Source organism: Tetrao urogallus (genome assembly GCF_951394365.1).
Source record: "Tetrao urogallus genome assembly, chromosome: 1".
NCBI lineage: Eukaryota > Metazoa > Chordata > Aves > Galliformes > Phasianidae > Tetrao > Tetrao urogallus.
In genome coordinates, this window is record NC_136813.1 from 42,054,863 (window position 1) to 42,067,136 (window position 12,274).

The following is a 12,274-nucleotide window of genomic DNA, read 5'->3' on the forward strand; positions in this document are numbered from 1 at the left end:
AGCCACAGGCTGATATCATCTTCCCACCTGAGTCTTCTCCTCTGAAGGCTCTCATCACCACGTATGCTCTCAGGGAAGAAGTCCAGACAAGAAGAGAAAGATGAGCACAGATGCAGGGCAGGATTATATATTGTCTTAATGAGGGATGGAAAAGTGAATACCATGTCTGAACTTCAGTTCAAAGAAGGCTGCAGCTATCTCTAAGCCATTCTATCTTACTAAACTTGTCCAAGGAGCTGATCAAAGTGGCATATGTATTTACTCTGACTTCGAGGCTGATTCCTAATCTTACTGCCATCTTTTCTTTTTCGTGTTTTATTTTAGATTCCCACAGAAGGACACCCTATTGAAGAAAATGTCAGCCTTCAGCATACGAAAGCAGTCTCCTAATCAAAGTGGTAATGCTAAATATCCTTCAGTTTCTCCTGGGGCCTCTCCCACTTACTGTTTGCAAGCACTGCTGTGCCCATCGAACAGCTCCCTTCCAAGGCACACCAACACTCTTTGGTAGCAACACTGGCAGTGACCACCCTTTGACAGTCATATGCAGTTGGACTCACTACAGCTGCAAAGAGTAGTTTATTGAGACAGAGTTCCCAGGGTGGTGGCGGAGTCACTATCCTGGGAGGTTTTCAAGAAAAGGCTAGATGTCATGCTGAGTGACAGTAGTGGTACTGTGGTGATGGGTTGATGGTTGGACTAAATTGTCTTGGTGGTCTTTCCAACCTCAATGATTCTATTATTCTATGATTCTGTGTCATGTCATGCTTTTTCTGGCAGAGGTTTAGGCCGAAATACTGTGCTGGGTAGCATATCCAGGCCATGTGGTACAAGATAGCAGTTCCCTATGGTATCCTGGTTGCTGTGGAAATCCTATGGGAACATGGCAGCTGGGCCATCTATTGCCCTTTGACTTCAATGGAGAAAATAAGAAACTGTGGAAAATTAGAATGGAAGGGAGAAGGGAGAAAAGTTGTTTAATCATTGTCAGATGGGACATAATATTTCTAAAGATTTACTGTTTTGAGGTGCCTGAGGGCCTGCCTTTGGTGAGACACTGAAGGTCTTAGAGCATCAAGATGGCCACGGCCATGCTTTTAGGGCTGACCAGGGCTGGAAGGCAGCTTAACCACAAGTATTACTATTGTGCAGCCTACCCAGTGGATTGACTGCAAAAAAACTTTATTATTTGTGTCTTTTCCTTTCTACAACTTTCAAGAACTTGTGCTGATGTTGCCATTTTCTGTAGGCAGTACTCAGTGTAAGGCAGCCCTGCTGTATAGAGGCAGAAGACAAGAAGGGAGCAAGCATTCTGCCCTCTGAGGAGGGCTTCTCAGGAGCCGCAAAACTGGAAATGGCCTCTGGAAATGCTGGAGGCATGCACTCTGAAACAGGCTGTATCACCCACGCCCTTGAGCATACTGAAAATCAGTATTTTGCTTTATTCTGAATGTTCATCAACTCTGGCTGAATTCACTTGGGTTTGGGAGGTAATTCCTCTGTTCCCATGTTCAAGCCCTGCTGAAAAGATTAAGGCTGAAATAGTGAAGAAACAGTATATGAATAAGTGACTAGAGGCATCTGTATTCAAATCTGTACAGTGATAATGACATAAACTATTGCCAAAATAAGAAGAGAGTATGCTCTGTCTACCTGTGCTCATGTGATCTACATGGTTGCATCAGATATGTATTCAATTTTTAATTGAAACTTAGGAGGTAACTGATTAGATTAGAAATGAATGCTGTTCAGCAAAGTGTAGGCCTCATGCACTAGCAAATAACTCGTAATATTTCTTAAAAAATAAATACAGTGTATATCCTTTGGCTGCTGCTTTTATAGGAGATCTCCTGAAGCCTTATGTGCACTGAACAATTTAAAAAAGCCATGTTTTCTCTGAAATCCAAATGATTTTGGGTTAGATGATAAGAGTTTTCATAAAATGTCATTAGAATAGAAAAAAGGTTCCATATAACAAGTTAATAACCAGATTCATATTGAGTACTTCTTGAACATGTTATGTTCCTGTCTTCAGTTCAAGATTTAGAGGAGGTTGTGGCTTAAAGCAAAGCACAGATTCAGATTTATTGCACAGTTGAAAGCTGCTCTGGCAAAAACTGCAAGTATGAAAGGAATGCTGGAGTTACCTCCACTCCTTGCCAAAGAGAAATTTTATCTCTGGAATGCATATACTTGAACTCATATTTTTCCTACTTTCATGAATTAAAGTGTTGGATTTTTTTCCAGTGCAAATGATTGCACCAAATTGAAAATATCTATGTATTTATGAAAATAGGAAGCCACAGTTCTTGATATTACATCTTCATTCAAGTCCTTGATTTTTGATTGTAGTCTGTTTTATTTCTGTGTATCTTCATCCAAGTCTCTACTGTGTTCCAGTCATTGCTAGTAGTATCATCAGTATACTCAAAACAATAAATATTTTGAGCAGATGCCCTTAATACAGTTTTGCTTGCCAATTACAACTATATCCATTCTTGGCAGTGACTGTGAGACAATAACATTGTTTAAACTGATGAAGTTCCTTCCTCTCTTCTGTTTGCAAGAAATGAAGTGAAATTTTCAATAGATATTTCAATGAACCATAGGAGCTATGCAGGGAAGGCTGCAGTATTTTCATTTTTTGAAGTCTTTAGCACAGGTTTCAATAAATATTTTTAAGAAAGAAACTAGTTTAAGTGTAAGAGAACAGACTGGTACAGAAATTACGCAGTAAGGACAGATGATGTTCTGATCTTAATTTGTGACTGTCAACACGTTCTCGAACATCTAGCTTTGATGTGCATGTTCATTTTGTAATAGTCACAAAGGGATGCATCTTTGTTGCTCTAAAAATAAAATTAAATTTTGGGATCAAGGCCAAAAGACAGCAATACACATCCATATTCTCACATCCATGCCTTTTAAATGTTTGTCCCTTCTGTAGCACTTAATCTTGGAGAGAGCTAGTTCAACAAAGAAGCAGAGAACGTGCCTACAGCTGAGTAAATACAAATGATAAGGAGTCCAATCCTTGAATTGCTTCACTGGCCTTCTTTTGTTTGGTAGTTAGACATATCTGCAATGAAAAAAAACAAATAAGAACAGGCACAGTTTGGTCTGCAGTTAAGTACAGAGTTTGACAACTTTTTTCATGGTATTATAGTATGCTTTTTTCATGAAGAAATGTATTTGAAAGATAAATCTTGGCCACTGTCACTTAAAATAAATGTTTTGGTGTTCTGTTATGATTCAGTGTACCACTCACTTAGTTTTTTGTCATTTTTCATGTTATTTATCATTTTTCATGTTACCACTACAGCTGATGATCTTGAATCAAAAGCAAGAGCTGCATTTTCTTATAATCACAGCAAAATGTCAAAATACAGCATTGAAAAATATACAATATGGACTGTGAAGTGTGATCTTCCTTTAAAATTGAATGTCCTTATTGAATATCAGATAATAATGTCTCCTGAAATGTGATATGTAACTACTTTTGCTTGGGAATTAGTATTTCATGGAGAAAATCATTAAGGTCTCTGAAGGAAAACCTGAAAAGTTCAGCTTTTTTCATCAATCAGGTTGTTGACTAACTGGATGCCGTTGATAAAGATTTTTTGTATGTAATACTTTACCTTTTTTTTTCACCAGGAAAATGTGGAATTTCTAATAGGGCTCAGCTTCTAGTCGTGCATTTTAAAGAGAAATGTTGTAATGGCAAAAAAATATTCCATTCCACTTCAAAGAAGAGGATGGTATGAAACTCAGTGGGAAGAAAAAGAAATGGAAATAATGGATAATAGTTTAAATATTTTTGTTTGTTCCTGGGGCAAACTCCTCATAAAGAGAAACCAAAGGAAATAAAGATTAGCTTTCTAATACAATGAAGAACATATATTCTCACAGATCAAGTGAACATCATATTATTAGTTACTCAATATACTAGATATCAGCATTGTTTTAGGTTGTTTACATAAGTAAATAAAAATTATATACGTGTGCATGTTTATTGTACTATTTCTCTTGAAAACCTTTGAAAACATAAAAATACTACATTTAGAAAAAGTTCAGCAAAACTAACTTTTAAGTTGGTTAGAACAGAGAACCTTGTTAATTAAGCCACTGAGGGAAAAGCTTCAGAGGGAGTCTGAGCCTTTTGAGGAACCTGAAAATTCAGAGAAGTTGGGCTGGATGTGGGTCGATGACCATGTGATCATTTCCAGATTAGCTTTCAATTGAAATTTGTATCCTGTCCCACATCTAAAAATACAGATACTACATTCCCAGATTCCCTTGAGAAATAGGAATCATACATTTGCCCCTAGAAAAACCATTGTATTTATATTTCATAATTCCTCTATCAGATCTGTCATATTTGTTTAGAGTTAAAAACATATCCCAAGCTGCTTCATATCGAGGATGAAACTGAATTCAATTTGGTAAACTGTCCTTCTGCATTCCTTTTAAAGTTGAAAGCATTAAGTCACAAACTTTTCAAGGAAACGGACTGCACTAAACAAGATCATCAAACATATTCCTTGTGCTTTTTCTTTTCTGGTGGTAAAAAAGCTGAACTTTCACAGATTTCACCCTTTTTAACAGTACTTTTTAATAGTAAAGGTTTCCAAAGCTTTCTCTTGCCTTCATTTTCAAGACATGTTTCTCTGCATTTGTAGATAAGAAGAGCCCTTCTGTTGCAATTAAAAGCAGACAGCAAGCTAATCATGATGTTAACAAGCGACGGACCCTTTTGCAGGATAACAGCTGGATAAAGAAGAGACCTGAAGAGGAAAGGTAGGAAAGATCTGAAGTACATTTCTTCCGTCTTCAGGTTATCATGCTAAGTAAATATTTTCTTTGAATGTCTACTTTTTCATGAATTATACTACCAAAAAGGAAATAGATCTCATAAAATAACTATTATTTACTCATCTTGATGAAATATTCATTTTGTCATGGAACATTAGTCTGTTGGACTTTCAGTGACTGTTTTGTAGTAGGACTTCTGTGCACTGAGTATTTAATGAGATGTATTGAGCATCTCAGGCCTGTGCTTTGCATGAAAAGTCCCACATTTCCTGTTCGTATGTTCCAAGATTACCATCCTACTCTTTTTCACAGGTCTGAAGACTGTAAACCTTGACAAATTCCTCTAAGGAACTTAGTAAAGTCAGAATCATTTGAAATTTACTGTAATGCAAAATGGTGCTTGTATTAGAGTAGAAACTCCACCTAGAGACCAGGCCCTCCACAAAGAGCACTCAGGAAGAGATAATTCATATTCCAAAATGTTTGGAGTAATCTAATAGGGAGTTCTGTAGTTGGTGTGGCTATAGTGGTAGTAAATGGCTATGAAATCTGACTGAGGACAGAAATTTTTTGCCAAGACACGTTTTTCTATTGTTGGTATTCAAATTTAAACTAACCACTGTCTTTATTCTCCTTGTAGCGCTGATGAAAACTATGGAAGGGCTGTGCTTAACCAATATAAATCCCAAGATAGCCTACACAGGTATCGTAGCTTATCTAAATATCTTTCTGATGATACTGACGGAGAAAATGCAACACCCTTCCATTATAACTTGTTTATATCAAGAGCTTTCTTTGAATAATAATCCATTATAAATGTGACTTTAATTTACCATTGTAAATCTGTTCTCATTTTAAATCTGACATAATTATTAAGCTGATGATTGCAATAGGTACAGAATTGGATTTATTAACACCTGAACAGTCTAAAATTCCATATGAGACTTTAATTCATTTTCTATATTGTTTTATATGTGATGAGTTGTTTAATTAAACAGTGAAAAATGTGTCATTTTTAACCTTTTTTATGGCAGTAGCGCAAATGAAAAGGAAGATCAGAAAACTGCACTTGGACGATACAGATCTGATACTAACTTGGACAGGTACAGATCTTTTTCATATGTATTTAATTTTGTGATTCTCATACGTATAAGTAGTCTCAAATATGAAGGCATGAATGAGATAAATTATGTATCATTTTGTTCTATTTACTAAGTAGAAGAATTTGACTGATTTTTGCATGAATTGTAAATTAGACAAATGGAAATGTGATTTGGGAAAAGGTTCTTTTTGAAATCTTGCTCTTCTTCCCTTGTATCAGTTCATGTGGACTCTTGTGCTCATAAAAGTAAACACCTCCACACAGATGACCCATTTACTCCTTCCCAGTTTCCTTTTTTTCAAACTGTAAATCAGCATCCTATCTCCAACAGTTAAGCACATGTTTAATAATTAGTTCTTTCCAAATTCTTGTTGCCACTTCATACTATGATCAACATAAATATCAGGACCATACAGGTATCTTAAAGGTGCTTAATTTAAATGTTCTTATCAGTGTTAACTTCTGTCTAGTTCTTTAAGACATGGTCACAACAGTATTTGCAGATTGTTTCTGCAGAAAATCTTCAAAATTCAGTCCACAATTAGTATCTGTTATCAACAAGACCCTATCACTTATCAGAATTTAATGCACACTTCGTAGAAAACATGGACCTGTTTGGTTGGATCTTGGTACTTTGTAATTTTGTTTGATGACCATATTTATGGTGTTGTAAGAAACAATGACAAATGATTGCATTACATTTACTGTGTCCATAGAAAACTGGAATAAAATGGGCTACAGTGCTCTGTGATTCTTCTATAATCTGATGAATTCTACTGTATTTGTTCCTTCATTATGAAGAAGTGAGCCTATAACTTTATTTTACTTATTGCTTTTCTCCATATCTTTTCTATCTCTGTGTTAGTCTTTTTGACCGGAATGTCCACCTCAGAGCACACCTTACACATGTACAGGAATATACCAATGGTTTCTGGTTCATTTGCCATATCTTTTCTCATACTTCATAATGAATTTGCTCTTTTGAGTACCGCTGAGAATTGAGCTCATTTTCACAATATTATCTTTATAACTATAAGACCTCTTTCTTGAGTGATAATAACTAGTTCAGAGATCAGTTGTTTTTCTTGGCAGGCATTATTTTGCATCTAAGAAAAATGAATGTCACCTGCCATTTTAGAAATCTAGTATTTTAACACATGATTCTGAAAGCCTTGCCAGTCAGCATTTGCTTTGATTATCATGAGTTAGTGTAATTGGCAACATTGTCTGGCTTCTCTTTTCCAGATAATTTCCAGATATATGGAAAACTCAGGTCTTGTACGGATCTCACTTTCCACTCTGAAAAAAATACTATTTATTCCAAACCTATATTCCTGACTTTTTAACCAGTTGTTTGTGCATGAAAGAACTCTATTACCACATAGTAGTTTAGTTTATTTAATAGTCTTTAATGAGGAATTTTCTAGGAATCTGTTCGGAAATGCAAGCTGACTGTATCTACCGTCATTCTTACCCACAAACTTATTGACTCAAAAACAAATTTAAGGCCTTATTTTTCAGAATAGAAGCTCTGACTGCTAGTTTAGAAGGCATAGGGCAGTTCCACTTTCTATAGTGTTGACGAAAAGTATTGTCCTGAACATCCCTGTCCAACTGGGAATTTCTGTTTTATGATATTAAAGATGCCTGAATTATTTTAGGTTGTTAGCTGCCTGTGTTCTCATACGCACAAATATCTAAGATAAATTGTTATTAATATGCAACAGGTGACAAAAAAATAAAGAAATGTTCATATATATGAACGAACATTTCTGATAACTGATGTGGAATTAAGTGAATAATGTTGGTTCTATGTTAAAATGATAAAAATGAGGAAGTAGGTAGTCAAGTTGTTTGTTTTTTTTTCTCAGTCATCGTTAGACTTCTCAAATCTGTGATATCAGTAATTTCAGGATTAATTCATACACACCCATTGCCAGAAGGCACTTCTGTGAATATGAACCATGTGTTCTGCATCTTCTCAAATTTGCAACCTGAGGCATAAAAGGGTGTAGTGATGTATTTTCTCTTAGCTCCTTTTTGTAGCTTGCGGTTCAATTTGGTATTTCTGCTTCCTTGGTAAAGGATGTTTTCCACCAGGTACAATTCCCTTATTTTCTTAAAAATTATTTCTGGCAAGAATAACAGTACTAAAGAAATCTCAAGATTAGAACACAGCAGTTTTCAGACTAGCAATATTTCTTAGTTTTCTGTGTAAAAAAAGAATCATTCATTATTTTATTTTTTTTTCCTCAAAGCTAAAATGTGTAGCTGAAAAATGTCTTTTATGATTATGGAATGTAAAAGAAAATCTAAAGCATTGTTCATAGCTTGACAGCTTTGAGAAGAATTACCTTCATACTGGAGATTTCTCAGCTGCTTACAAGTAAAATAATTTTTGTTTAGCTAGGATGTTGTAAAATTGCAGTCTACTGTGCAGAACGCGTGCAGATGTTACCAGTTTTAAGCCAGAGATTAGAATCTATCCGAATTTCTACTTTTTATCTCTTGTGGGCATTACTCCAAAGGACATGGATTTTCAGAATGGGATTCTGTCTAGATAAATGTGTCTTCAATAGCTAGTTTTCAAAACATCTAAATAATCCTTGAAACTCTAATTTAAAAAATTGGAAATACACTGCTCGAAGAGTACAGGAGTAATTTGATGTTCTTCAATCTATGTAGAAATACAACAGTGAAGACATATCTACAAGCCATTTCAAGTACAGATATGCTTCCCAACTCCTGTCATTTCCGTATTCAAGGACATTATTGTTTGATATCCTAAGTTCAACCTTGGAGGCATTCGAGGTCAGGATGGAAAGGGCCCTGAGCATCCTGATCTAGTGGGTGGTATCCTTGTCAATAGCAAGAGGGTTGGAACTAAATGATCCCTTCCAATCCAAGCAATTATATGATTCTATGATAACCCAGTATTCACAAAATTTGAACATCAGTTTCAGTATCAAGGAGCTGGAAGAGATGTTGGGGCTGTCTACATGTTTGCACCATTGGCTGCAAGCAAAAGAGTAGATGAGTTGTGAGAAATCTGTAGTTTGACTGCAGTAGATGCACATATACTGGCACATAGTTCTATACTTCATATATCAGAGAAAAATTGTAATATTAAGATGTGAAGATAAACTACTATTCAGTGGTACTAACCAATTTTTCACATCTTGAACACACTATGCAATATTTTACTTATGTGTAAAGGGAGATGTTAGTAAATATAGGTACAGAATAGCTTTCATACATGGAATGGCTGAAGAGAAAACATTTTGTTAGCTTGGAAAAGAACGTAACGTAGGGAAAGTGTGTAAGGAAGGAATTTGACTGCTTTATTTTAAGAATGATGAGATACTCGATAAAAATAACTCGATTTAAATAACAGTTCAAAGAAAATAAAGAATATTTGTGGTTTTTTTTGTTAACACAAATTAACCTTAGGTGTCACCATTGCACGATAACGTGGAGGTTAGATATTTAAATTGGTTCAGAAAAACCAATGGATAATTGGTTTTTATTTCATTAATCCAGAGGTGTCTGTTGTAGATAGCAGTGTGTGTACAAACTGTGTATATTCTTCCACCACTGCTTATCAGAAGCAGAAAAGTTGTACATGGAAAAGTTAACTTTACAGTTAACTTCTTTTACTTTTTTCAAAACATTACTACATTGAGCAGCCAGATGGATGCCAGGTGGACCCTTTAAGTCTGACCTAGAATTATTAATATATCACCACTTAAAGTATTTTGCTTAAATTTTTGAAAATAGGAAATGAAACTCTAATGAAATGCTTGTTCGGTGAATTAATTACAACACTTATGTTTGCATCCACAGTACAGTTTGCAAGATTAGTGAGACCTCTAGTGATCTTTTGGGAAACTGTAGCTGCCAGTCACTGTTACAAGACAGCCATATAATGACGTAGATATTTGAGCAATTAAGTTTAAGAATTAAAGAAAGAACAGATTGTGTCCCAGTGTCTTTGAAGGATTTTCTTTAAATACAACCATCTTCTGTGATGGCTGGCTGAAGGCAGCTTACAAAAGGTTTTGTACATAATATTGGATTATAAATGTCGAAATAATTATATCTATAGTTATGTATCTATGGGGTATGTAACAAGAATTAAGTAATTTGCATGTGTAATTAAGTTGCAGTTCAAAATATTTTTCAACTAATTTAACCAAATATTTAAGATAAACATCTCAACTTAGTATTTGTAATTTATTTACTTAAGTTTATACTTGAGTTCTTTGGACTCTTTCTCTTCTTACCAAAGGACATACTCCTGAGCAGTCTGGTGGCACTACTCAAGGGAGGTTGGACCAAGTGACCTCCACAGGTCTTTTCTAGCCTCAACTCTGTGATTCTGTGATTTCATTTATGGATTAAATATACGTATAAGTATTTAAGTGTTTAAACTGTGTTTCAGCTATGATAGCTACGTAATGCTTTCTGTGAAAGTGTGACAGGGCTTTGGGCAGCAACTCTAGAATACTTAAGAGCCTTAAAAGTCATGATTAGTTCTTAGTATAATTGTTATGGCATAATAAAATCAATTTAAGGTAAAGCAACATAACTTCTGTGATAGATGGTACTCCTATAGGCCATTACAAGGTTTTGTCAGGCATTTTTCACGAGAGCATTTTCAAATCGTATTGATCTCTAAAGCCATAAAGAAAACCATACTGCTGCATCTCTCAGGGAATGGTGAAGTGGATGGAAATAGATTACCTTACATACTGTTTATCTGAAAAACACTGCTTTCTTTCTAGTGTTCAGTTATAATTCAAAGGAATTGCTATATATTCTACTCAATTTTATTCTATTCTAAAATTAATTGTTACAGCAGTAAGGCTTAATATATCACTTAGAATCTAAACATCATATTCCTTTAAAACAGTTTTTCAGTTTTTCAGTGAGCTTAGACTGTTCAGATATGAATGCACTACATTTATATTAAGTCAGCTTCTCTTCTGTATCTTTTTTGTGGTGCTATTAAATTTGTAATCTGAACACAGGACAAAGGGATACTTCATCTTTTAATTTTATTCAGTGGTTTAAAATAAAGATCTAGAGTATGTATTTTGAATAATTTCTGTTTTAATTCTAATTCTGTTTAAATTCTGTTTTGTTTGTTTATTTTTGCTTTTTCTTTTTAAACAGAATTCCAGGCAGTAGTGATATCGACAAAATAAATAAGTCTCCCACTCTAAATAATAAGCAAAACAATAGGTAAGTGTTTTGGAAATGTTGTCATCTAAGCATTATATATCAGGTATTATCATCCAAGTTACCTGTAAATATAGCGAGAATGTATAAAGAAATACTTAGTATGGTATATGGCTTAACAGCAGGTTTCATTTCACCATTTCACCATTTCACCATTTGACATCTGGAATGCAGCCATCCATGCCTAAGTTACCATGGACTCTGTTAAAGGGGGGGTAGACTCGATGATCTCTTGAGGTTCCTTCCAACCCCTGTCATTCTGTAAAAAAGGGTCTTTTGGTGGGTAATTCAACTGATGTCTTTCAGATGCTTTGTTTTTAGAACAAGAGGAATTATTATTTCCTAGAACTGCCTATTTGTCCACACAGATTAAAAGAAAGATCAGCACAGATTTATATATTTACATTTCATACCAATTATTTAAGAAAAACAGAGTTTTAGATACAATACAGATACAAAAAAGGAAGACTGAGAATGTTTTGAAATCAATTCATTGTGGTTATGTTCTAGAACTCTGCATTTGTCTGCATGAATTCATGAGGAAAGTCAAGAGGGGAAAAAAAATCTGACTCAGGTTTTCACTGGAAAATATCACTGAACTTTGGCCAATGGAAAACTTGGTAACCAAGTTGTAACAAAATATTTTTTGATAGCAAGGCTGATTTTTTTTTTATTTTTATTTTTTTTAGTGAAAATCAAACAGAAAATTCATGGTTTCTTTGAAAGCTTTTATTTTTTCAGAAGTTCAGATTTCATTACAAACAGGTTAAAGCCAAAATTTCATTTAAAATAATATAGCAGAAATACTGTGAAATAATATTAAAAAAATATGTTATGATTCAGAGGTGACCATAGGATACATCTAACATGATTAAACAACATTCAAAATTTAATTTCTAAAGCACAGCTCTACTAACTGAAATTTTTATTTAAAAATTGAAAGTCAGAAGTGCTCAGTTGCCATCGTTATAAATGTAAACAAACAAATATATTGCTGTGTGCCTTCATCAGTGCCTATAGGGTTCTATCAAAAATAAGTTGCACTAAATATGGTTGCTAGTGAGAACTGAGCACAGGAATTAAATGTCATCTTACAAAGTGCCAAGATTTTATTCTGAA

General features: G+C 34.6%; 1 protein-coding gene across 1 annotated transcript in view; it reads left to right on the forward strand.

The window, feature by feature from the left end:
* Positions 1-12,274, forward strand: part of SCEL (sciellin) — a gene marked incomplete at both ends in the record, with an annotated part of 92,509 nt that overhangs the window by 49,902 nt on the left and 30,333 nt on the right. Inside the window, 4 exons of the mRNA XM_079538714.1 lie at positions 4,680-4,797; positions 5,453-5,515; positions 5,847-5,915; positions 11,090-11,158. Coding sequence (XP_079394840.1) covers positions 4,680-4,797; positions 5,453-5,515; positions 5,847-5,915; positions 11,090-11,158 — 319 coding nt within the window. The remainder of the gene's footprint in view (positions 1-4,679; positions 4,798-5,452; positions 5,516-5,846; positions 5,916-11,089; positions 11,159-12,274) is intronic.